This window comes from Neophocaena asiaeorientalis, unplaced genomic scaffold (genome assembly GCF_003031525.2).
Source record: "Neophocaena asiaeorientalis asiaeorientalis breed wild unplaced genomic scaffold, Neophocaena_asiaeorientalis_V1.1 scaffold166, whole genome shotgun sequence".
Lineage (NCBI taxonomy): Eukaryota > Metazoa > Chordata > Mammalia > Artiodactyla > Phocoenidae > Neophocaena > Neophocaena asiaeorientalis.
Genome location: NW_020174933.1, coordinates 1,823,630 through 1,851,553, shown reverse-complemented (window position 1 = coordinate 1,851,553; position 27,924 = coordinate 1,823,630). Strand labels below are relative to the sequence as shown.

Below are 27,924 nucleotides of genomic sequence, written 5' to 3'. Positions count from 1 at the left end.
GAAAAGCTGGCTTAATTCCAGATAGTCAGCTTATGTTCTAATACAACCCATTTGTAATGTTAAAACTTTCATTATTAATAAGCGTGTCATTCATTCTCTATTTATCAAGTGTCCAGTGGGAGGTAACACATTCTGTTAGTTATTTAGAATAACAGAGTCCTTCTTTTCCAGAATTTTATAATCCAGCGTATTTTAAAATCAGTGCCCTTCCCAAAACCTTGAACTGTGTCCACGGTTAAGTTCACATTACCATGACCTTCACTTTTCTAAATTTCAGCACAATGTTCTTATATATGTCACTCTAGTTTCTGAATATGAGTATGATATGCATGGCACGTCATGAGTCCGGTGACAAAAAGCGTACTATGCATATTCATCGGTCAATAAGTAAATTGGTTTCGAGCTCCCAGTATGTTCGAAGAACTGGAGATGCTAAATCTGTGGAGTATTTTCACACAAAACATATGGCACTACTTTCAATTTCTAAACTTTTATTTCTAAACTTTACTCCTTCTCTTTTTGAGGTATCAAATTTTCATTTGCAAAGATAATAGAGAGCTTAAATAGCCCTTATAGGTAAAACACACAGAAATTTACAGTGGCCTTATACTTAATTTATAGAAGTGAATTAAGCCCTCTATTAAGACAACATGTTTTTTCCAGATAATTATGAAGTGATTTTTAAAAGACTTAATATATGCTGCCACAGTTAAGAACACCAGGGGTATGTTGTAATCAGAGGAAGTAGACAAAAAATAATGCATTTTAGTGTGTTTAGAACTTCTGTGATAGAACCAGAAATATATTTTTACCACCTTGGTGAAAGTCATATTTTAAAAATATACATATTCATATACAAATTCTATGTATATTCACATATATATTCTATGAAATATACGCATATATATACATACTATATACGCATATGTATACATTATGTATAGTTTGGAATTAAAGAAAGATTACATAGAGCTGAAAAAAGACCTTTCAAACTGTGACTTTTATTTATATGTTGAGAAAATTTGCCTTCAAAATAGTGTTATTTATTAGCTATTAAAGTGTCTTTCCCTTTGATCATTGGTTTATGTTAACAAAGCCAGGCTTCTTGGTTTTATTTTTTTTAATATTTATGATACATATTATTAACAGTCGTGCATTTCCAGATATTAGAAACAATTCCTATTTCGTTTTAGGATATGATTGAAAGAAAACGTGATTTACAACCCCTCTTACTATCATAACAAACATGAGAGAGTTTTTGTTAGGAATGTAAATTATTTAAAGGGAATAGAACTTATAAAAAGAGAGAATGTATTTAATGTAGTATCTACTACCAAATATTTAGATGATAGAAAAATGAACATATTAAGCTGCTTATTAATATTATTAATATCAATTTGGATATGAAACTAAATCAGAGTTTTATTCATGTTATTGTATGCATTTATTAGCCAATTAAGTAGTCAAGTTTTACATAAAATAAACTGGCAACTTGATAAAATATAGAAACTATGAAAATAGATTTCCCCACTGGGGGGATAAGAAAGGTATGAGGTGTGGATTCCATTAGCTTTTAGTCAGTAAATCCACTGACTTATATTTCTAATATATGTTCAATGTCACATTGCTTTCCAGCTTGTATTAACCGTTGGCTTATTAGCTGTTGTCGTATACCTATATACTGTCGTGGCATTCAATTTTTTCCGAAAATTCTACAATAAAAGTGAAGATGGCGATACACCGGACATGAAATGTGATGACATGCTAACGGTAAGTTCATACACTTTGATCTCCTATGAATGAAACAACTTCTCCTGCTTCTTCAACCCAAGGAATTGTGTAGTCATTCTTTAACAGTGAAGAATAGAAAATAGCGTACGCAGCAGAAAGTTGTGTGGCTTTTTAAAGAATTGACGATTTTCATTTTCTGTGGAACATGAAGGACTGTTTCTGCCAATTTTGCACATCTACGGCATCAGCCTGATAATTAGTAGAATGCTGAGTAAAGTCCTTAGAACTGGAAGGATTAACGTAAACACTTTAGCCTGTTGTTCGTATATTCTAGGAGAGCAGGTAAAATTATTTCCTTGTAGAAGGTTTAGGTATTTGTTCACCTTAGTGACTTGAACTGAAATTACTGAAGTCCAAAAATATCTCTTTTATATTGAGTATCCTGGGTTAAATTACCCTTTTAGTCTTGGTTTTAAAATCAACAGGTGTTAAAGATTTCATATTGCTTTATCACTCTTCTATAACCTGCATCTCTAATATGATAAATCAGAAATTACCATATATGAGATGCTAGACTGTGAAGGGGAAAATTAGACAAAATACTTAACCTCTAGCTGGAAAGAGATGAATCCTTCAGTGAGCTCCAAATTGAGATACCTATACAGTTGGGGCTGGTGTAAAAAGACATGGACATAATGATGCTAAAATTGCTCTAGAAAAAATAAACATCTCAAAGGAGTAGTGACAAAGACCTACTAATATTACAAAGACTAGTAATTAAGACAGTTTTTGTACTAGAGAATGACAGATCAATGGAATACAGTCTAGAAAGAGATTCAGATACACATGGAAATTAAAAGTATGATAAAAGTGGCCTTAGAAATTATGAAATGAAAAATAATTCAATAAATGGTATTGGTACCATGAATATGCTGTTAGGAGGAAGCTGCTAAAAGTGGATGCCAACCAAGTTCTTTACATCAAAATAAATTCCAAATGAAATAAACCTTTCAATGAAAAATGAAAGTTAGGATTTGACTTGTGAAATAATAACAATTTTTATTTATTTATTGCTTGCTTGCTGCGTCAGGTCTTTGTTGCTGCGCGCGGGCTTTCTTTAGTTGCAGTGAGCAGGGGCTGCTCTTCGTTGCGGTGCGTGGGCATCTCATTGCGGTGGCCTCTCGTTGCGGAGCATGGGCTCTAGGAGCGCGGGCTTCAATAGTTGTGGCGCGTGGGCTCTAGAGCACAGGCTAAGTAGTTGTGGCACGTGGGCTTAGTTGCTCTGCGGCATGTGGGATCTTCCCGGACCAGGGCTCGAACCCGTGTCCCCTCCATTGGCAGGCAGATTCTTAACCACTGCACCACCAGGGAAGCCCCATAACAATTTTTTAATGGGGAAAGGTCTTTCTGAATATGACATAAAACCTAGGATCCATGTAAGCATAAAAAATTACTTTAAAAAGGAATAACTATAAGGAAAATCTTAAATGCAGATGACAAGCTAGCAAAAATATACTGAACACTGTAACAAAGGGCCAGTTTCTTTAATTTACAAAAATTACTTTAAAAAGGAATAACTATAAGGAAAATCTTAAATGCAGATGACAAGCTAGCAAAAATATACTGAACACTGTAACAAAGGGCCAGTTTCTTTAATTTACAAAGTCTTTGTCACAACTGAGAGAAGAAATAACAAGCCAATAGAAAAATAAGCAAATTATATGACTAGACAATTCACTATAAAATAAGTTGAATCAGCTTATAAATATGGAAAGATGCTCAGCCTCTATCATGTTGATACTTTAAAAAGTGCAAACCAAAGCAATCAGTTGCCACCTTTACCCATCAGGTTTGCAAAATATTAAAGTTTGTTAATACCCAGAGTTACTGAATTGATTGAAAAGCTGGCACCTTCATGAACACTGTTGGGAATTTAAAATAACACAACAATTTGAGAGAAATTTTATAATATCTATTGAATTTTTAAGTGTACTTACCCTTTGACTTGTCAGTTCCATTGCTAGTAACTGACCTGTTTATTCACAAATATGCCTCGCTATATTCAAGGACATTAGCTGCTATAACAAATTGAAAATAATATAAATTATCCTCTATAGAGTCTTGATTAAATAAATTTTGGTAAATCCATGTAATGGAAAATATGTAGCTTTTTAAAATAGTAGTGAAATCTGTATATGCTGATATGGAAAGACATACAAATTATACTTGTGGGGAAAAAAAAAGATCAAAAGGATCCTAACTGTACAAGATGATACACACACATATGCTAGAACGTATATAATAGATATGCTAGAATACACATACTATTTTTCTGGAAGAATACATAAGAAACTTTTAACAAGAGTTCATACAGGAAGTAGGACCACAAGTCAAGGAGAGAGAAAACTTGTGCGCCAGGAGACTGACCGGTCACTAGTAGTAACCTCCACCAGAGTCACTAACAGGGGACACTTTGCCACCCCCTCGCTGCTTCTCCACATCCATACCCTACCATTCTAGGCCCAGTGAGGGAAGGTACTTTAGAGATCCTTCATCTCCTCTTCTGTGTGCTGCCTTTAATACCACCTTGTCTCTCTGTCCCATGACCCTGAAGACTTGGGGGAGCAGCTGGCCAGATGCAGAGAGGGGAGCAGAGGGCTGGAGGAGGCAACAAGGCGCAAAGGAGGGTCAGTAAGGGCTAACGGTAGGCACTTGTGCCTACACTGACTCCGGGGAGATTCATTTATATTCCAGGAGAATCACCCCAATGGGTGTAAATCTCAAAATTCACCAGCCTCAGGTCAGAAAGTTGTCCTGTTCATTCCCAGAGGGTGTGATGCTCAGTGAACCGCTCAAGATTGGTGGAAAGTAGGGAGGGTTTCAGATGGGGATATGCAGTGGCCTGGGTTACACGCTGGGAACAACGTGTGACTTGGATTCGCCTCTCCTACCACAGTATGACCCCCAAAATATCCTGGTCTCTCACCCTCACATCATGAGTCGTATCTGACCCTGTTCAATTTGCCCTAATAGTGTTCTTATATGACTACATGTTGCATCTTGCTCTCAGGGTGTTTCCACTGCTCTTGTTAATTTTGTCAGTGGATTTATTGGGAGAAGAATCCATGCATTATTTGAACACGAGGTGGGTTAGGAAGACCACTGCCTTTACCTGGTTGATTTCACCCAATGACAGGGAAATGTATAAAGAAGGTAGGGAAGCTTGCCTCACTTTAGGATGAGGAAGTTGGCTTCTTGAGGTTTTCATCTGTGGGCTTGGGACTGAGCTACAGCCAGGATTTTGTTCAGTTTCAGGAATTTCTGTCTATATGGGTGAGACTGCCTCTGACCAGCTCTGTTGTAGGTATTTCTGTCTCTACAAATAACAGTGAACAGATCTTGCCTTTGGCTGAGGTGAGGTCGGAGGCGTCGTAAGTTTGCGTCTTAGGTGTTTCTTTCTTGAAACAGAAAACTCAGTTCCAGGATGCAGACTACACCTCGGCTCCTACCTCTTCCATAGTTATGTACTGCTGTCAGTCGGTGGAACCAGACAGGAGTCTGTGTACTCTGCGCAGTCCGTTTCCAGGTGATTGTTCTTAACTGCTGTGTCAGAGGCCACATTACCTAGGTTAACCTTTCAATTTTAGACGTAAAAACCCCTTTTAATTGCCTCGTACTAATGCTTGTGCAGGGAGGTTTTGAAGAAGCCATAGCCACTTAAAATGTAAGTAATCACTGACAGTAATGCTCATTAAAAGTGGAGGCTTAGTAAAACCAAACAGCTAGCAAGACAGAATTATGGAGTAGCAGGTGGTCAGATTTCATTGTTTTAACTCCCCAAAGAGAATCCTTTTTTTTTTTTTTTTTTTTTTTTTTTTTTTTTTTTTTTTTTTTTTTTTTTTTTTTTTTTTTTTGCGGTACGCAGGCCTCTCACTGTTGTGGCCTCTCCCATTACGGAGCACAGGCTCTGGACCCACAGGCTCAGCGGCCATGGCTCACGGGCCCAGCCGCTCCATGGCATGTGGGATCTTCCCAGACCGGGGCACGAACCCGTGTCCCCTGCATCGGCAGGCAGACTCTCAACCACTGCGCCACCAGGGAAGCCCGAGAATCCTTTCTTTATGCCAGTCTCCTTAGCATTTCTTTTTCAAAGAGTGAAGTCCAGTATTCTCATCTGAGATAGGTTTTCCTCACTCACGTCGTATTTTATTGCTGTCATCCTGAGTTCCCGTCGCATTTGTTGTTTCAGGTTGTTTCTTCAGGTCTCAGAGAGCATTTGTAGGTTTTCTGGGGGACGTAATTCACCGCCAGTGTTTCATAACTTACAGCAGGTGGCACTGTAGCTGCAGTTTTGCAGAGTCAGTGATGATTCATACTTAAATTTCTTTTCTTCTTTCTTTACTTATTTATTTGGAATCATGGTGTTTTGAGCCAGAGAATCTAATTAATCCAGCCATAACCTGATAGAATTTGAACCTCTTCACCAAGAATGTAGGAGAAGAAATTGAAAAGTAATCTAAAGTTTTCAAGTCCAGGGCAAAAAGCTGATTGCAGCTAGAGAGCCAGGGAGACTGACGTGGCATATATAAGAGCATTCATCTCAAAAGGAGTGGTTTTCAGCCTCAAATGCCCAGAGGAATCACCAGGAAAACTCTCTGTAAATCCACAGACCTTCAAGACCAACCCCAGATCCCTTGAGTCAGAAACTGTAGGAAAGGTATCAAGACCTGTGTATTTGGGAAAAAGCTTTCCAGGTGGTTGAGCTAAAAAGTATACTCCTAGGGAAGTAACCTGCTTAAGTAGTTGTTCTAAAGTACTTATTTTACCCCATCTTCTCAACAAATAATCTGTTTCTCTCTAGTTCAACCTCTATCTCTTTTTCTCTCCCTGTGTCTGTTTCTCTCCCCACACCTGCCTTTTTTTTTTTTTTTGGCCAAGGTAAAGATCTTATAAGGATCTTCACCAGTCCCTAGAAACTGTTACTCTTCAGTGTCCCCTAAAGGCAGCATAAACAATGGTTAACCCCAGAATGTATGTTTAGGAGGTGGATGGTCACAGAACGTTAAATCTTGAGAATAAGCAAGTGCCCTGTCTCCATTTCTGTAGCACCAGGCACCTTCCTCCCTCATTACTCAGGTTCTCTGAAGAAAGCGGTGTCACTTTTTGCTGCCCAGCATCGCTCCTCCAGCTCTTATGATCAGGTTGAGTCTGATTCTCTGAAAAGGAAGGTAGATGAAAGGACTTCCCTTTTCAGGCGCAGAATGGTAATCTGACAGGCTGCCGCCTCCTGTGAGTGGCTGGTCACCCCATTTCCTCCTACTCCACCACAGCAGCCATGGCCCTGCTATCTCTGGTGAGAACTTCTGATAATGAAGGAGAAGGTTGGGAAAATCAACATCAGAATCCCACTGGTGAACTGTGCATTTTATTCTTTTTCACTTTGGTATCTTACTAAGCCTAACTAAGCACATCCACAAAACTCTACCTCTCTTTTCACAGCATGACCGTGTTTCATTTTAATGAAATATGGTGGAATCCCCTCCTCAGAATCCTTAGTGCTATCATAGAACGAAGGCGAGCAGTGAGATGCACATATTGCCAAGAGAGGCCAAGTGGCTGACGAGAGATCTAAAAAGGAGACATTTACTTCGGTAATTTAGCCTCATTCCATGGTCTTGTTTTCAGCTTTATAGTCTAGAAAGTAAAAGTGAATCATTTGCTTGAGGACAGACTCACATTAACCAGACTCCTAAGAGTATCAGTCAGAATACCAACATTCCACTCATTAAAAGTTCATTAAAAGTTCAAGCAACAAGTTGATAGTCTCTTCTCTATAGAAAAACTCTATGTGGGGAGCCAAATTATAATCCAAAAGTCTTGGTCAGCAGGAATTAGCAGGAGGAATTAGCTAGACCATCTTAGTCACATACATGTCAAATAAGTGGGCTTGGAGGGCTAGGGCATTCCAGGACCTGAACAGGGAACTGCAGTGATCCACTGCTGGCCCACTATGGCTATTAGTGTGGGGAGTCAAAGGGCCAGAATTTGACCTGGAGAAATGCCAGACCACAGCCAGGTAGATTGTCCAAATTAAGTCGCCAGCCAAAGCAGGCAGGGGGAGTTTTACAAAGAAAGCTAAGAATGGGAAAGCCAGGAAAGGATGGCCTATGTTAGTTCACTAAGTAAAGAGTAGGCAGCTGCAATAATAATTCTATTTCCTGTAGCCACAGTTAGTCACATGTGTGGACAGATTTGGAGAAAAACATATAACCCCCAATTTTTCTTAATAAAAATAAGAAATGCATGTGGTAAAAACTAATTCCAACAGTATGCAAGAATATACAGGGAAAATAAAACTTTCTCTACCCGCAGATCCACCATTTACAGTTTCAAGCACTGTTTTAGACAAACAGTTCTAAGAAATTAATGCCATGTCCTGAGGGCTTTTCTTAAATGTCTTCAAATTTTAATTTCTAAAGATTGATTCAGCACGTGGTACCAGGAATCCAGAATGTTTAAGCCTCCAGGAGATGTGGATGCAGGATTGAGTTTAGGCACCATTGGTCTCATCAGGCTGTCTGTAAAATGGGACTATCCTGGCCTCTCTGTAAGAGAGACCCCTTCCCTGGGCTGCAGAACAGTTCTGGGGTGATGCTCTTTGCTTATTGCATCCCAGACTGACCAACCTCTTTTCTGAGTGACCCAATCTTTTTTTTTTTTTTAATTTTATTTAAGTACAGTTGATTCACAATGTTGCATTAATTTTTGCTGTACAGCACAGTGATTCCGTTATACATATGTATATATTCTTTTTGTATTTTTTTCCATTACGGTTTATCACAGGATATTGAATATAGTTCCCTGTGCCATGCAGTAGGACCTTGTTGTTTATCCATCCTATAGATAATAGTTTGCATCTGCTAATGCCAAACTCCCAATCCATCCCTCCTCCGACTCCCCCAGTCTTGGCAACCACAAGTCTGTTCTCTATGTCTGTGAGTCTGTTTCTGTTTTGTAGATATGTTCATTTGTGTCATATTTTAGATTCCACATATAAATGATATAATATGGTATTTGTCTTTCTCTTTCTGACTTACTTAGCTTAGTATGACAATCTCTAGTTGCATCCATATTGCTGCAAATGGCATTATTTCATTCTTTTTATGGCTGAGTAATATTCCATTGTGTGTGTGTGTGTGTGTGTGTGTGTGTGTGTGTGTACCACATCTTCTTTATCCATCCGTCAGTGGACTTTTAGGTTATTTCCATGTCTTGGCTATTGTAAATAGTGCTGCAGTGAACATGGGGACGCATGTATCTGTACGAATTACAGTTTTGTCTGGGTATATGCTCAGGAGTGGAATTGCTGGATCATATGGCAACTCTATTTTTAGTTTTTTAAGGAACCTCCATACTGTTCTCCATAATGGCTGTACAAATTTACATTCCCACCAACAGTGTAGGAGGGTTCCCTTTTCTCCACACCTTCTCCAGCATTTATTTGTATTGATAAGATTTTTTTAATGATGGCTATTCTGACCAGTGTGAGGTGGTACCCCACTGTAGTCTTGATATGCACTTCTCTAATAATTAGTGATAATGAGCATCTTTTCGTGTGCCTTTTGGCCAGCTGTATGTTGTCTTTGGAGAAATGTCTGTTTAGGTCTTCTGCCCATTATTCGATTGGGTGGTTTGTTTTTTTCTTATTGAATTGTATGAGCTGTTTGTATATTTTGGAAATTAAGCCCTTACCAGTCACATGATTTGCAGATATTTTCTGCCAGTCCATGTTTTGCTTATGGTTTCCTTTTTGTTTTGCTTCTGGTTTCCTTTGTTGCGCAAAAGCTTGTAAGTTTGATTAGATGCCATTCGTTTATTTTTGCTTTCACTGCTATTGCCTAAGTGACCCAACCTTTATTTAATTCTGTTCATTAAATTCCAGGCGTCTGACTTAGATGCAGAATACAAGAAGTTTCCTATCAGCAATTGGCTGTTGAACTATGAGCATTTTGGTATCATCTTGCTGCCTATTCTTTGCCTGAGCTTTATGTTCTTTAAAATGACCTGAGAATCTGAGGTCTATTTGAGCCGTTCTCCGTGAGAACAGCTGACCAGTCATAACTTTTCACTCCTCAGTCATCCCATCCCACAAGTGATTTTTGAGTACCTATCATGTGCTGGACATTATTTAGGCACTGATGATAGAGTAGTAACCCAAGTAATTCTTATAATGGGACTAATTCTAGTGGAGTGAGATAGATCATAAAACATCAAATGAAAAAATAAGTTGGAGATACAAGTCTGGAATTCAGGAAAGAGACCCAAGATGTAAATAGAAATTTTTTGAAGTAATTAGCACAGATGATATTTAAGCATGAAACTGGAAAAGTTCCCCAAGGGAGTATCCTAAAAGAAACAAAAAGTCAGAGAACCCAATCCTGGGCATTAGTTCATGAAGAGATAGGGAGATGAGGAAGACCCAGCCAAGGGGGCTGAGAAGGAATGACCGGAAATGCAGGATAAAACCAGAGGAGGGCGGTGTCTCACTGAGCGAAGATGCTGTTTTGAGGTCGTCTTTGCCCCGTTCGTTAGGGTTACGGCAGACAGTGAGTTTTTTGTTTTGCATTGATGGGTGACATCAGTTGGGTAAATGAGAGTGTCTCGAACAGTCTGAGGAGGCCTCATGGAAGAAAGATTATTCATTGAGGTTCTGAAGGATGAGTAGGTTCTAATGGGATACAGATGGGAAAGAATATTGCAAGATGAGAATATGCAGGCAAAGGAAGATCTAGAATCAGGAATACTGTATTTGGAGGAGGCATGGGTAGAGGAGAGGGCGGTGCTTGGGAGAGGGGAACTTAGAGAGGGGAAGTAGGGCTAAATCAGAGGGCCTGGAATGGAGAGTGTGGACTTATCCTAAATAAAGATAAAACCCTAGATGCTTAATCCAGTGGTCCTGATGTTGCCCCCCCAGAGGACACTTGGCAATGTCTGCACACATTTTTGATTGTGGGGTGGGGTGCTACTGGCATCTAGTGAGTAGAGGCCAGAGATCCTTCTAACATATGCTACAGTGCATAAGACAAAGAATTATCTGGCCTAAAATGTTAATGATTTTGAGGCTGAGAAACCCTACCCCAAAGCGCTTTACTGCACCCCTCTTTTTTGGCAATGGACACTTGCAGCTGTACGTGTTGTCGGTGGCTTTAAAGTTTAAACAATGAGCTGCTAGTTTCCCGCGTCCCCTGCATCGGCAGGCGGACTCCCAACCACTGCGCCACCAGGGAAGCCCCCGAGCTGCTAGTTCTTCCCTGCCTCTCTCATTTTTCTTTATTCTAGACATTAAAGTTAAAATTTTTTCGCATTATATTCCAATGTGATAGATGAGAGGATGGTAAGTGTTAAGTCTGGTTTCTTCCTCACTTAATTTCTAACATTCCATCCAGTTATACAATGGACTTTTACTTCCCCATTCCTTTGTCTGTTATGCTCACAAAAAACTGAACAGTGCAATTAAATATAGTTTTGTGGCCCTTACTGTGATCCTAATGGGATAACCTTATGCCTGATGCCAGTGAGGTAGTTTTCATATCCTGCAAAGTATGACAGCAGGCGCTAAGCAGAGTATGCAGCACAGAGTTTTGTTTAAAAGACAGCAGAGGGCTTCCCTGGTGGCGCAGTGGTTGAGAGTCCGCCTGCCGATGCAGGGGACACGGGTTCGTGCCCCGGTCTGGGAGGATCCCACGTGCCGCCGAGCGGCTGGGCCCGTGAGCCATGGCCGCTGAGCCTGCGCGTCCAGAGCCTGTGCTCCACAGCGGGAGAGGCCACGACAGTGAGAGGCCCGTGTACCGCAAAAAAACCCAAAAACCAAAAAAACAAAAAAATAACTATAAAAGACAGCAGAATGTAAGAGCCAAGTGTTTGCATCACAATTACAAATACTGAAACAAAAAGAGGTGATGTAGAAGGCAAAGATGCTCATCATTTCCACAGTGAAGATTAGGAACAAGAGAGACAATCTTAGGTGTGTTGAGTATAAAAATGGGCACTGGTCCTCCAGGAAGTGAAGCCACTCCTCTCTTTTCCAGTGCTATATGTTCCACATGTATGTTGGGGTACGTGCCGGAGGGGGTATCGGTGATGAAATCGAAGACCCAGCCGGCGACGAGTATGAGATCTATCGAATCATCTTTGATATCACCTTCTTCTTCTTTGTAATTGTCATTCTCTTGGCCATAATACAAGGTAAGCATCACCCTCAAGGAGATCTAGAATTTGACCTACATATTGTTGAAGCTAACATTAAAGACGGGGTAAGAATGTCAGGTGTTTCTTAGAAAAGCCAAATAGAACTCTTCCGTTCAGTGTTTCTTCATGGGAAATCTGTAGAGGGAAAAACAAAGAAGCAAGGGACCCTGCTCTGGCCGGGAGATGGCTACAGGTTTCTCTGGCCTCCTTTCAAATAACAGAATGGAAAGAGCACTTTCCTGGGTCTGATTTCCTGCCCTGTCGCTGATGACCTTTACAACTAGTGGTGGGTGAGCCATCTAGCCTCTTTGGGTCTATCACGTGGAAATCATATAAACCTCTAAGCCATGGGTTATTGAAAAGATTTCTTTAAAAATGATGTCTGTTCCGTGTGCCCTGGGAGCAGAATGCTGCTCTTCACATTTGACGAAACTGAGCCATAGTAAGTCTAAGAAACTTGGCTGAAGTGTACAGCTGAAAAGTGTCAGGGCTGGAATCCAAAGGCACAGGGTCTGGACCCAGAGCCGTCACGTGCAACCACCGTGCCACGTTGACCCGTTCGATCTTCCTTTTACTCCAAGGGAACTTGGAGCGGGTAGTTTTTTCCTCTCCTTTTATTCCAAGGTAACTTTTTTTTCCCTCAGAAAAATCACTCATGTTGTCTTCTTCTGCTTACACATTTATCCTAGCTTGAATTAAATGTCTATAAATGGGACATTATCCTCTAAATTCCACGGGCAAGAAAATGATACCCTTTTATCAGTAAAGTACAGGAACACGTTTAAAGGATTCATAACCCTTCCTTTATGTCTTTATTGAGTGTAACAATAATGTGTTTACAAGAGGGCAAAGTCATATAAAGCACTTGGAAGAAAACGTACAGCCTTGCAAGTCACAGGAGAAAAGGGAACAAAGCAGCAGGAAGCCGTTAGTTGCTGACTGCTGCAGTTAATAATGCTAGGGAAAGTTTATTGATGACGAACTTGTGAAAAAAATGATTTGAGAAAAATTCCTCACAGTTAATATGGGCCTGTTTGATTTGCAAATTAGCACTTGACAATCTTATTAGTGGCATTTTCTGTACTTTATGACCATCAATCTCCATTGCTCCTTCTTGGCGTGAAGCAGGTAGTAACATACCATTTCTTGATGCCAAGGTAACCCAAGGTTTTTCCTGCTGTCACTTCACTTTTAAACCCCTTTTCAGGCAGTATGTATGTGCCCTGGGAACTGCATGTATGTCTGCCCCGCAAAGACAGAACGCTGCTGCCCTCGTAGGAGTATCTGGTGTGCGCTCACATCTTCTGCCAAGCTCTGAGCATCTCTCAGTGTCATGGTCCCTTTCCTTGGGAGGCTTAGCCAAGGGGCTGTGAATTTCATTATCCTTCTATGGTTGATAGATTAAATCCCATCTTTACTGAACACTAGGTTTAATTATCGATGCTTTTGGGGAACTAAGAGACCAACAGGAACAGGTCAAAGAAGACATGGAGGTGAGTCTCCCCGTTTCTGACTCTGCGTTTTTGTTGTTGTGGACACTGCCTGTCCCCACTGTCTTTTATCAAAGAATGACGACTGTGGGAGAAGGGGGAGGGACATGAACAATGCATGGCTTCATTGGCCTGTTTTTGATTCAGGCAATACACGTAGTTGAGCACTGTTGCTAGGCTGTGTGGTGGGCTCCAGGTACATACAAACAGTAGTGTGGCGCCATCTGCCCCTCCAGGAGGGGGAGACATTTTTGGTGGATCCGCTGACAAATAAATAAGTAAACAGGACATCATGAGCAGTGTGATGAACCCCTTTATAGGAGGAAACCCTGCGTGTCGGGGTCTCTGGGGCTGGTGTCTAATTGCCTCTTGTATGATCAGGGGCGTACTTAAAAGAAGGGATGCCCAAGCTGAGGCCTGAAGATTGCAGAGGTGTGGATTTGAGAGAGAGAGAGAGAGAGAGTGCAGGCCAGTTTTAGGCCACCTCCCCACTCCAACGTGCCCCACCATGCCCATCACCAGGGGTACCATTCACATTGGATTCTGTGAAAACGTCACCGCCTGACGTTCTATATACCAAGACTCTGATCTTAGGGAATTTGATATGCAGATTTTTTTCTTGGAAGCATAACTGGTTCAGGATGAAGCATTACTTTCTAGTAAAGGGGCTGGAGAAGAAGGCCAGCTAATTAAGAGCCTAATCATGCATTTGAGAGATTTACAGTGTGACTTACAGGCCGGGAAGCAAGAAAAGGGTTTTAAGCGGGGCAGTGAGGTGATCAGATTTTACATTTTAAAAAGATAACTATGGATTAAAATACGGGGAGTGAGCGCAACGCTGGCACACCCAGGGACAGGGAAGCAGCTGTCAGCATCTTCTAGGTAGGAGATGATGAGGCTTTTGCTAGAGAAGTGCCACTGAGGATGCAGGAGGCAGTACTCTGGCATGAAAAGAACCTGGTGATTGGCCAGATGCAGAGGATGAAGCGTTTGGAGCAAGCGGGGATGTTGCTGAGGTTCCGTCCAGCATGAGCCTCTAGAAAGAAGCCTGGTGGCTCGGTTATACACAGAGTGACCGAGAGCGGTAACAAAGAGGAAGGGCAGTTTCCTGGGGAAAGCTGTTAAGTGGGAACCTGTTTAGTTAAGAGACACTGAATGGTGTACAAGACTGGATTGCTGAATGGAGCCTTTCTGCTGTCAGCAGCTGTTGATCAGTAAGGCAGGGAGAATTATAAATTACCTTAATCATCTTGATTCTAGGCTCTCGCATCTAGGGCATCATAAACATGCCTCTAACGGTATGAAACAGCTTCTAATTTGCAGGGAAGATGGGCATCTGGAGCCACATGAGGACAATAATTATTGAATTCATTTGAGTTGATACACAGGAGATGCTAATGATAAAACGGAAGGCCTGCTTCTCCCTGGGTTTTGGGTACCAGGCCTGCAGATGGCAGACCTAGATGGGATGGGAGGGAAGCGGAGAGGGCAGCGGTCCTGTTTCTAGAGTGGACTGTCAGTCATCCCAGTACGTGTATATTGGCTGTGTGCCTAGCATGATGCCTGGCATGTGGCGGACCTTCTCTGAATCGTTGATTCAACACCTCACGGCTTGGTATTTGGTTTGGTCCTCCCCAGATGGAAGGAATTTGTGCCTCCCCCGCTCCACCAGCTTGGTCATCAGACCTGGCTAGGATAGATACCAAGTTTGTGGTTTCAGCTGAGGACACATTCAGTCCTACCTAGATAACTTGAGCCAGTGTAATGAACAAGAGTGATCACCAAGCCTGGGCGTGTTCACTTAGGCTGGAGAAAAGAAGAAGACGTTGCTTTGCTTTTCGGCCATCATCATCTTGTTCTCTTCTTTCTGCCTCTGTTACTTCTTGCTGTTGGTTCCTATGTCATTTAAACCCCACGGCAAGATGTAGTGGTGGCAACAGTTAAATTGATACTCAGGTGCTTGGCACAGCCTTCTGGGATGATCTTTTACGTGGACCGAATAAACAAAGTAGCTGCCCCTGAGTGGTGAGCTGTGTTTCCCTTTTGTTTTGCTTTCTGAACTCTGACCTTTGAATACTGCCTTTGTCTTCTAGACCAAGTGCTTCATCTGTGGGATAGGCAATGACTACTTCGACACCGTGCCCCATGGCTTTGAAACCCACACTTTACAGGAACACAACTTGGCCAATTATCTGTGAGTGTGCCTCACTCGGACTCCCCTACCTCTCCTGATACCCAGGCAGCCCCCACCTCAGGAAGCTGGAGAAACGGGACAGAGAGCACCTCTCGTTACCATTGGCTTTGGGCTTCTTATACCTCTCGGAGGGAAAGACCCACAGCTAGTGGTTCTTTGGACTTAGGAAATGAAGTTGCAGCCCTCCACGTGAACAATACCTTCTAGAACATGAAATGAAAAGGTGGAAAGGATGAGCAGAATATGTACCAAGCCTCAAGCCTCTCAGAGAGCTTGGGCCGTGTTTTCCATTTCGAACAGGAATGCTCCAGCTGCTCCCTAGAGATATGTGAATCTTCATGTTTCTTTTCTGAAGAACCACAGACCTCTTTAGGCACCACTGGAAACAGTTAAATGTTGTATTTTTTTTTTAATACATAGAAATCTGGCTATTACTTGAGACTAGCCAAAACTGTACTTCAGTACAATATTATTTCTTAATCCGTTTCTAACCTGATTTTAATATCTAACAAACAGAAAAGATACAGGAAAAAAAAGATATAGAGTAGCATTGTAGCAATTAAAAAAAAGTGGGTTTTGGAATTCACAAGTGTGCAATATTAGACAAGTTATTGAGCCTTTTTAATTATTGGTTTATCCAAATGAGGATTTCAATTCCTGCTCCATGAGTGAATGTGGAAACAGTTGCAGGCAGGGTCTGGCACTGAGCCTGGTATAAAGCAGCTCCCAAGAGGTATAACTAGATCTGTGAACACATTATAGCTCCTTTGAAAAAAGTATTTTAAAAGCTGATTGATTAAGCTTTTGGTCCCCATGGCATTTTTTTTTTTTTTTTTTGGCCCTGCAGGTTTGACCCAGTTAGTTATTTTCTCTGCCATGAAGAGTTATTAGTCCATGGCAGAATCAGAAGTATCTGTTTATGCTGATATTTCCATACAATCCATTTCTGATTACTCTCTCTGTATCTGTAGGTTTTTTCTGATGTATCTCATAAACAAAGATGAAACAGAGCACACAGGACAGGTAGGTAAACAGTGACCATACATCATCTAAAAGAAATGATAAAAGAATCTCTGCATTTTGGAATGTGTACATTAACCATTAATATTGGAATTACTTTCAGATATTAGTCATGGTATCTCAGTATAACATTCCTGTTATCTGGATGTGTATGCAAAGATTGCTGTAGTAGAAAAAGTAAAATTAGAATTGCACATTTATTAGCTGAAAATGCTGAGTTTGGGTTTTGATAATTATAATATACTTGATTGCTTAATCAGATAGCAGATGATTTCAAATGAACTTCATTCAATAGTATTACAGTCATTTAAAAATAATTGCATATCCTGGGACAAGATGGCAGAGTAGAAGGACCCTGAGCTCACCTCCTCTCAGGAGCACACCAAAATCACAACTGAATGCTAAACAACCATTGGTAAAAAAAAGACTAGAACCTACCAAAAAAGATATTCTACACCCAAAGACAAAGAAGAAACCACAACGAGACAGTATAAGGGGTGAACTTGCAACATAATTAAATCCTATACCCACCCCAGGTGGGCGACCCACACACTGGAGAACAATTATATTGCAGAACTTCTCCCACAGGAGTGAGAATTCTGAGCCCCATATCATGCTCCCCAGCCTTGGGGTCTGGCATCAGGAGGAGGACCCACCCCCACCCCAGAGCACTTGACTTTGAAGCCAGCAGGGCTTGAGAGCAGGAGCGCCAAAGAACTGTGCAAAACAGAGATGCCACTCTTGGAGGGCACACACAAGGTCTTTGTGCCCCAGGACCCAGGGCAAGAGCAGTGACTTCATAGGAGCCTGGGCCAGACTTACCTGCTGGTCTTGGAGGGTCTCCTGGGGAAGCAGGTGTGGCTCACTATGGGGACAAGGACACCGGTGGATTCACTGGCCTGAGCTCTCCCAGAGGCCGCCATTTTGGCACCAAGACCCAGCTCCACCCAACACCCAAACCACCAACAGGGTGGGAACACAGACCCACCCATCAGCAGACAGGCTGCCTAAAGGCTTCCTGAGTCCACAGCCACCTCTAGACACGTCCCTTACATGGCCAGCCCACCAGAGGGCCAAGACCCAGCTCCATCCACCAGTGGGGAGGCACCAGTTCCTCCCACCAGGAAGCCTGCACAAGCCTCACCCACCAGGGGGCAGACACCAGAAGGAAGAAAACTACAATCGCCTCCACACTGTGGAACTGAGTCTGCAAACACAGGTCAGAAACTACCCTGATGAGAGGGTGATAAGAGGGGCGTGTACTGCTGGGACACATAGGACATCCCCTACAGAGGGCCACTTCTCCAAGGTCAAGAAAAGAAACATAACTGACCTTCCACATACAGAAACATACAAATAGAAATTCAGACAAATGAGATGGCAGAGGAATATGTTCCAGATGAAGGAACAAGATAAAACCCCAGAAGAACAACTAAGGGACATGGAGATAGGCAACCTACCTGAGAAAGAGTTGAGAGCAATGATCATGAAGATGCAAGAACTCAGGAAAAGAATGGATGCACCGAGTGAGAAGGAACAGGAGGTTTTTAACAAAGAGTTAGTTAGAGAATATAAATAACAACCAAACAACTGAACAATACAATAAGTGAAATGAAAAATACAGTAGAAGGAATTGATAGCAGAATACATGAGGCAGAAGAATGGATAAGTGAGCTGGAAGGTAGAGTGGTGGAAATCACTGTTTCAAAACTGAATAAAGAATGAAAAGAAATGAGGACGGTTTAAGCAGCCTCTGGGACAATGTCAAAGGCATCAACATTCACATTATAGGGGTCCCAGAAGGGAGAGAGAGAGAGAAAGGGCCTGAGAAGATATTTGAAGAGATAATAGCTGAAAAATTCCCTACCATGGGAAAGGAAACAGTCACCTAAGTCCAAGAAATATAGAGTCTCAGGCAGGATTAACCCGAGGGGGAACACACCAAGACACACAATAATAAAAATGAAAAAAATTAAAAATATTAAAAGCCACAATGGGAAAGCAACAGATAACATACAAAGGATTCCCCATAATACTATCAGTTGATTTCTCAGCAGAAACTCTGCAGGCCAGAAGGGAGTGGCATAATATATTTAAAGTGATGAAAGGGAAGAACCTACAACCATGAATGCTCTACACAGCAAGGCTCTCATGCAGATTTGATGGAGAAATCAAAGGCTTTACAGACAAGCAAAAGTTAAGAGAATTCAGCACCATCAAATCAGCTTTATAGCAAGTGCTAAAGGAACTTCTCTAGGCAGAAAGGAAAAGGCAGCAACTAGAAAAAAAATTACAAAATGGGAACGCTCACCTGTAAGGCAAACATACAGTAAAGGTAGGAAATCCTTCATACACAAATAGGATAACTAAACCAGTAATCGTGAGAGGAGGAGAGTACAAAGGTAGGATATTTGAAATGCATTTGAAATTAGGAGATCAGCAACTTAAAACAATCAAGTATATATATAGACTGCTATATCAAAACCTCATGGTAACCACAAATCAAAAATCTATAATTGATATACACACTTAAAAAAAGGAATTCAAACACAACACTAAAGATGGTCATCAAATCACAAGACAGGAGAACAAAATAGGAAAGGAAGGAAAGACCAACAAAAGCAAATCCAAAACAATTAACAAAATGGCAATAAAAATATACATATCGATAATTTCCATAAACGTAAATGGATTAAATGCTCCAACCAAAGGACAAAGACTGGGTGAATGGATACAAAAACAGGACCCGTATAAATTCTGTGTACAAGAGACCCACTTCAGATCTAGGGACACATACAGACTGAAAGTGAGGGGATGGAAAAAGGTATTCCATGTAAATGGAAATCAAGAGTAGCAATACTCAGATCAGACAAAATAGAGTTTAAAATAAAGACTGCTATGAAAGACAAAGAGTGACACAAAATAGTAATCAAGGGAATAATCCAAGAAGAAGATACAACCATTGTAAATATATATGCACCCAACATAGGAGCACCTCAATGTAGAAGGAAATGTTAACAGACACAAAAGGAGTAATTGACAGTAGCACAATATTAATGGGTGATTTTAACACCCCACTTACATCAATGGACAGATCATCCAGACAGAAAATCAATAAGGAAACACAGGCCTTAAATGACACATAAGACCAGATGGACTTCATTGATATTTATAGAGCATTCCATCCGAAAGCAGCAGAATACACATTCTTTACAAGTGCACATGTAACATTCTCTAGGATAGATCTCATGCTGGGCTAAAAAGCAAGCCTCAGTAAATGTAAGAAAACTGAAATCATATCAAGCATCCTTTGTGACCACAATGCTATGAGATTAGAAATCAATTATAGGAATAAAACTGTAAAACACACACAAACACATGGAGGCTAAGCAATATGTTACTAAACAACCAATGGATCACTGAAGAAATCAAAGAGGAAATTAAAAAAAAATACCTAGAAACAAATGGCAACGAAAACTTGACAACCCAAAAACTATGGGATGCAGCAAAAGCAGTTCTAAGAAGGAAGTTTATAGCAATACAGTCTAACCTCAGGAAACAAGAAAGCTCTCAAACATCCTAACCTTACACCTAAAGCAACCAGAGAAAGAAGAACAAACAAAACCCAAATTTAGTAGGACAGAAATCAAGATCAGAGCAGAAATAAATGAAACAGACACGAAGGAAACAATAGCAAAGATCAGTGAAACCAAAAGCTGGTTCTCTGAGTAGATAAAATTGATAAACCTTTACCCAGATTCATCAAGAAAAAAGGGACAGACCTCAAATCAATAAAATTAGAAATGAAAAAGGAGAAGTCAGAATGGACACCACAGAAATACAAAGGATCGTAAGAGACTAGTACAAGCAACTATATGCCAATAAAAGGGAGAACCGGGAAGAAATGGACAAATTCTTAGAAAGGTACAACATTGCACTAGCAAGAAATAGAACATATGAACAGATCAGTCACAAGTAGTGATACTGAAACTATGCTACCACCAACCGATGGATCACTGAAGAAATCAAAGGGGAAATTAAAAAATACCTAGCAGCAAAAACAGTTCTAAGAGAGAAGTGTACAGCCATGTAAACTTTATAGTTACAGCCATATAGGCTCAAGAACCCAAAAAAAATCTCAAACAACCCAACCTTACACCTAAATCAACTCGAGAAAGAACAAACAAACCTCAAAGTTAGTAGAAGGAAAACAATCATAAAGATCAGAGCAGAAATAAATGAAATAGAGATGAAGGAAACAATAGAAAGATCAATGAAACTAAAAGCTGGTTCCTTGAAAAGATAAACAAAACTGAATAAACCTTTAGCCAGATTCATCAAGAAAAAAAGGGAGGGCACCCAAATCAATAAAACTAGAAATGAAAAGGGAGATGTTATGTAGGAAACCACAGAAACACAAGGGACCATAAGAGACTAATACAAGAACTATATGCTAATAAATGGACAACCTAGAAGAAATGGACAGCTTCTTAGAAAGGTACAAGGAATAAACAGAAATAGGAACAGACCAATTACAAGTACTAGAATTGAACCTGTGATTTAAAAACTCCCAAAAAACAAAAGTCCAGGACCAGATGGCTTCACAGCAGAATTCTACCAAACATTTAGAGAAGAGTTAACACCTATACTGAAACTAATCCAAAAAACTGCAGAGGAAGAAACAGTTTCAAACTCATTCTATGAGGCCACCATCACCCTGATACCAAAACCAGACAAAGATACCACAAAAAAAATTACAGGCCAATGTTACTGATGAACATAGACACGAAAATCCTCAACAAAACACTAGCAAACCAAATCCAACAATACATTAAAAGGATCATACACCATGATTGAGTGGGATTTATCCCAGGGATGCAAGGGTTTTTCAGTATTCCCAAATCAATCAGCGTAATACACCATATTAACAAATTAAAGGAGAGAGACTATATGATCATCTCAATAGATGCAGAAAAAGCTTTTGATAAAAGTCAACATCCACTTATGACAAAAACCCTGCAGAAAGTAGGCATAGAGGGAACCTACCTCAACATAATAAAGCCCACATATGACACATCCACAGCTAACATCACACTCAATGGTGAAAACCTAAAAGCATTTACTCTAAGATCAGGAACAAGACAAGGAGGTCCACTGTCACCCCTTTTACTCCATGTTGTTTTGGAAGTCCTAACCCCAGCAATCAGAGACGAAAAAGCAATAAAAGGAATTCAAATTGGAAAAAAAGTAAAACTGTCACTGTTTGTAATTGATGTGATATACTACACATAAAAAATCCTAATGATGCTACCAGAAAACTACTAGAGTTCATCAGGGAATTCAGTAAAGTTGCAGAATACAAAATTAACACACAGAAATCTGTTGCATTTCTACACACTAACAACAAATAATCAGAAAGAGAAATTAGGAAACAATCCCATTACCTAAATGTCCATTGACAAAGGAATGGGTAAAGAAGATGTGGTACATACATACAGTGGAATATTACTCAGCCATAAAAAAGAATGGAATAATGCTATTTGCAGCAACATGCACGGACCTAGAGATTGTCATACTGAGTGAAGTAAGACTGCGAAAGACAAATATCATATGATATCGCATATATATGTGGAATCTAAGAAAATGGGTTAAGTGAACTTATTTACAAAACAGAAATAGAGTCACAGATGTAAAAAACAAATTTATGGTTACCAGGGGGGAAGCGGAGAGGGATAAATTGGGAGATTGGGATTGACATATACACACTACTATATGTAAAATAGATAATCAACAAGGACTTACTGTATAGCACAGGGAACTCTACTCAATACCCTGTAGTGACCTATATGGGAAAAGAATCTAAAAAAGAATGGATATATGTATATGTATAATTGATTCACTTGAGGAAACACAATATTGTAAATCAACTACACTCTAATAAAAAGTTACAAATAAAAGAATTTCATAAGAACAAAAACAAACAAAGGAAACAATCCCATTTACCATCACATCAAAAAGAATAAAATACCTAAGAATAAACCTACCGAAGGAGGCAAAGACCTGTACTTCGAAAACTATAAGATGCTGATGAAAGAAACCAAGATGACACAAAATGATGGAAAAATATACCATGTTCTTGGGTTGGAAGAATCAATATTGTCAGAATGAATAAACCAGGCATCCCTAGTGGTGCAGTGGTTAGGAGTCCACCTGCCAGCACAGGGGACATGGGTTTGAGCCCTGGTCCAGGAAGATCCCACATACCGCAATGCAGCTAGGCCCGTGCTCCACAACTACTGAGCCTGTGCTCTGGAGCCTGCGAGCCACAACTACTTAAGCCAATGCGCCTACAGCCTGTGCTCTGCAATGGAAGAGACCACCGCAATAAGAGGCCCACGCACCACAATGAAGAGCAGCCCCTGCTCACCGCAACTAGAGAAAGCCTGCATGAATCAATGAAGACCCAGCACAGCCAAAAATAAATAAAATAAATTTTTTGAAAAATGAGTAAACTACCCAAGGCAATCTAGAGATTCAGTGTAATCCCTATCAAATTACCAATGGCATTTTCAAAGAACTAGAACAAAATTTTTTTTAATTTGTATGCAGACACAAAAGACCCCAAATAGTTAATGCACTCTTGAGAAAGAAAGATGGAACTGGAGGAATCAGGCTCCCTGACTTCAGTCTACACTACAAAGCTACAGTAATCAAGACAGTATGGTACTGGCAGAGAAACAGAAATATAGATCAATGGAACAGGATAGAAAGCCCAGAGATAAACCCACACACCTATGGTCAACTAATCGATGATTAAGGAGGCAAGACTATGCAATGGAGAAAAGACAGTCTCTTCAACAAGTGGTGCTGGGAAAACTGGACAGCTACATGTAAAAGAATGAAATTAGAACACTACCTAACACCATACACAAAAATAAACTGAAAATAGATTAAAGACCTAATTGTAAGGCCAGATACTATGCAATTCCTAGAGGAAAACAGAGGCAGAACACTCTTTGACATAAATCACAGCAAGATCTTTTTAGATAACACCTCCTAGAGTAATGAAAATAAAAACAAAAATAAACAAATGGGACCTAATTAAATTTAAAAGCTTTTTCACAGCAAAGGAAACCATAAACAAAATGAAAAGACAACCCTCAGAATGGGAGAAAATATTTGTAACCGACAAGGGATTAATCTCCAAAATATACAAACAGCTCATGCAGCTCAATATCAAAAAAACAAACAACCCAATCAAAAAATGGGTGGAAGACCTAAATAGACATTTCTCCAAAGAAGACATACAGATGGCCTAGAGGCACATGAAAAGATGCTCAACATCACTAATTATCAGAGAAATGCAAATCAAAACTACAGTGAGGTATCATCTCACAATGGTCAGAATGGCCATCATCAAAAAACTCTATAAACAATAAATGCTGGAGAGGATGTGGAGAAAAGGGGACCCTCCTACACTGTTGGTGCGAATGTTAATTGGTACAGCCAGTATGGAGAATGGTATGGAGGTCCATCAAAAAACTAAAAATTGAACTACCATATGACCCAGCAATCCCACTACTGGGCATATACCCTCAGAAAACCATAATTCAAAAAGATACATGCACCCCAATATTCACTGCAGCACTATTTACAATAGCCAGGACATGGAAGCAACCTAAATGTCCATCAGCAGAGGAATGGATAAAGATGTGGAACATATATACAATGGAATATTACTCAGCCATAAAAAGGAACGAAATAGTGCCATTTGCAGAGATGTGGACAAACCTAGAGACTGTCGTACAGAGTGAAGTAAATCAGAGAAAGAAAAAATATCATGGAATATCACTTATACATGGAATCTAGAAAAATGGTACAGATGAACTTATTTGCAAAGCAGAAATAGAGACACAGATGTAGGGAACAAACTTATGGATATCAAGGGGGAAGGGGGGGTGGGATGAACTGAGAGATTAGGATTGACACATATACACTACTACGTATATAATAGATAACTAATGAGAACCTACTGTGTAACACAGGGAACTCTACTCCATGCTCCACTATTTCATTTATATATATATATAAATTCACTTTGCTGTACAGCAGAAACTAACACAACATTGTAAACCAATTATATACTCCAATAACAATTAAAAAAAAAAGAAATCCCAGAAATAAACCAACGCACCTTTGGTCAATTAGTTTACAACAAAGGAGGTACAATATACAATGGAGAAAAGACGGTCTCTTCAATAAGTGCTGCTGGGAAGACTGGACAGCTACATGTAAAAGAATGAAATTAGGACACTCCCTAACACCACACACAAAAATAAACTCAAAATGGATTAAAGACCTAAATGTAAGCCTGGATACTGTGTAACTCCTAGAAGAAAACATAGGCAGAACACTCTTTGACATAAATCACAGCAGTATCTTTTTGGATCTGTCTCCTAGTGTAATGGAAATAAAAACCAAAATAAACAAGTGGGACCTAACTAAACATCTTTTGAATAGCAAAGGAAGCCATAAACAAAATGGAAAGAAAACCTACGGACTGGAAGTAAATATTTGCAAATGATGCAACTGACAAAGGATATACAAAATATATCCAAAATATACAAACAGCTCCTACACCTTAATATCAAAAAAACCACCAACCCAATCAAAAATGGGCAGAAGACCTAAGTAGGCGTTTCTCTAAAGAAGACATACAGATGGCCAAGAAGCACATGAAAAGATGCTCAGCATTGCTAATTATTAGAGAACTGTAAATCAAAACTACAATGAGGTATCACCTCACAACGTTCAGAATGGCTGTCATCAAGAAGTCTACAAATAAATACTGAGAGGGTGTGGGGAAAAAGGAACCCTCCTACACTGTTGGTGGGATTGTAAATGGGTACAGCCACTATGGAGAACAGTATGGAGGTTCCTTAAAAAGCTAACAATAGAGCTACCATATGATCCTGCAATTCCACTCCTGGGTATATATCTGGAGAAAACCATTAATTTGAAAAGATACATGTACCCCAATGTTTACTACAGCACTATTTACAATAGCCAAGACATTGAAACAACCTAAATGTCCACTGACAAATGAGTGGATACAGAAGATGTGATACACACACACACACACACACACACACACACACACACACACACACACACTGGAATATTACTTGGGCATAAAAAATTATGAAATAATGCTTTTTGCAGCAACATGAATGGACCTAGAGATTATGATACTAAGTTAAGTCAAAGACAAAAATCATATGATATCTCTTATATGTGGAACCAAAAATAAAATGATACAAATAAATTTATATACAAAACAGAAATAGAGCCACAGACATAGAAAACATATCTATGGTTACCAAAGAGGAAAGGAGTGGAAGGGATAAATTAGGAGTTTGTGATTAACATATACACACTACTATATATAAAATAGATAGCAACAAATACCTACTGTATAGCACAGGGAACTATTCTCAATATTTTGTAATAACCTATAAGTGAAAATAATCTGAGAAAAAAAATATATGTATGTGTATAACTGAATCACGTATCCTGCAATTCCACTCCTGGGTATATATCTGGAGAAAACCATTAATTTGAAAAGATACATGTACCCCAATGTTTACTACAGCACTATTTACAATAGCCAAGACATTGAAACAACCTAAATGTCCACTGACAAATGAGTGGATACAGAAGATGTGATACACACACACACACACACACACACACACACACACACACACACACACACTGGAATATTACTTGGGCATAAAAAATTATGAAATAATGCTTTTTGCAGCAACATGAATGGACCTAGAGATTATGATACTAAGTTAAGTCAAAGACAAAAATCATATGATATCTCTTATATGTGGAACCAAAAATAAAATGATACAAATAAATTTATATACAAAACAGAAATAGAGCCACAGACATAGAAAACATATCTATGGTTACCAAAGAGGAAAGGAGTGGAAGGGATAAATTAGGAGTTTGTGATTAACATATACACACTACTATATATAAAATAGATAGCAACAAATACCTACTGTATAGCACAGGGAACTATTCTCAATATTTTGTAATAACCTATAAGTGAAAATAATCTGAGAAAAAAAATATATGTATGTGTATAACTGAATCACGTAGCTGTACACCTGAAACTAACAACACTGTAAATCAACTGTACTTCAATTTTAAAAATTAAAATAAATAAATAATTGCATATTAAATGTTTAAGGTTCTGCCCGAGCTATTTGAAATTCTCCCTCCACAAATATTCACCTGCCATTGTTAATAGTTTGAATTTGGTACAATTAAACAAAAATAATAGTTTTAAGGAACCCTCAAAATCATATATCACAAATAGGTTTTTATCATTATTATATTACAGTCAAGATGAAGATTATTTATTAGTAGAAATAAATAAGACCTGGTATAATTAGGAACTATCTAAATGAATTTGGGATTATAACTATGTGTAATACACCATTATACGTATGTGACATATATATATGTATGTAAAATAACAAATTTGAGTCTCTTTCTATCTTATATTTTGTGGTAACACAGAGATCCTAGGGAAAGACATGTTCTTAACACATTGCCTTTACTTTTACAGGAATCTTATGTTTGGAAGATGTATCAAGAAAGGTGCTGGGAATTTTTCCCCGCTGGGGATTGTTTCCGGAAACAGTACGAAGACCAGCTAAATTAATCTCAGTCCCAGATCACCTCTGAAAACAAACACACACACACACACACACACACACACAGACACGCTCTCTCTGTCTTTGTCTCTGTTCTTCTGTTTCTAGACTCTCTATCTCTCTCTCTCTCTGTTCCCTTGGAAACATCTGCTGATTTTCTGAATTGCCAGCATTATATGCTTTCTCGGAGCAGTGAAGCTGTGTTTCTGAAGACTTGACTGTGCTTTTTCCCCCACCTAGTGTATATTCTTTGAGAATAATGACTGAAGAATAATCTAAATTCATACAAGGACAAAATAGGAAGAAAACCATTCTGGAGACTCTCAATCGTTACACACACAGATTTCCTTCTGAGACTCCTGGAAATCAGCTTGCACTATGGGGCTTTCACAGAGAAGCGTGGCAGCCACACTCATCCGGCCTCTTTATTTCACCATCCAGAAAGGAACTCTCTAATGGTCACAGAGCACTGTAGCACTTACCAGATTGCCGTGGACACCAGTTACGA

General features: G+C 39.6%; 1 protein-coding gene across 1 annotated transcript in view; it reads left to right on the top strand.

The window, feature by feature from the left end:
* Positions 1–27,424, top strand: part of RYR2 (ryanodine receptor 2) — a 510,734-nt gene extending 483,310 nt beyond the window's left edge. The window contains exons 101-106 of the mRNA XM_024761485.1: positions 1,636–1,770; positions 11,820–11,976; positions 13,408–13,472; positions 15,563–15,663; positions 16,635–16,686; positions 27,329–27,424. Coding sequence (XP_024617253.1) covers positions 1,636–1,770; positions 11,820–11,976; positions 13,408–13,472; positions 15,563–15,663; positions 16,635–16,686; positions 27,329–27,424 — 606 coding nt within the window. The remainder of the gene's footprint in view (positions 1–1,635; positions 1,771–11,819; positions 11,977–13,407; positions 13,473–15,562; positions 15,664–16,634; positions 16,687–27,328) is intronic.
* The last annotated feature ends 500 nt before the right edge of the window (positions 27,425–27,924 follow it).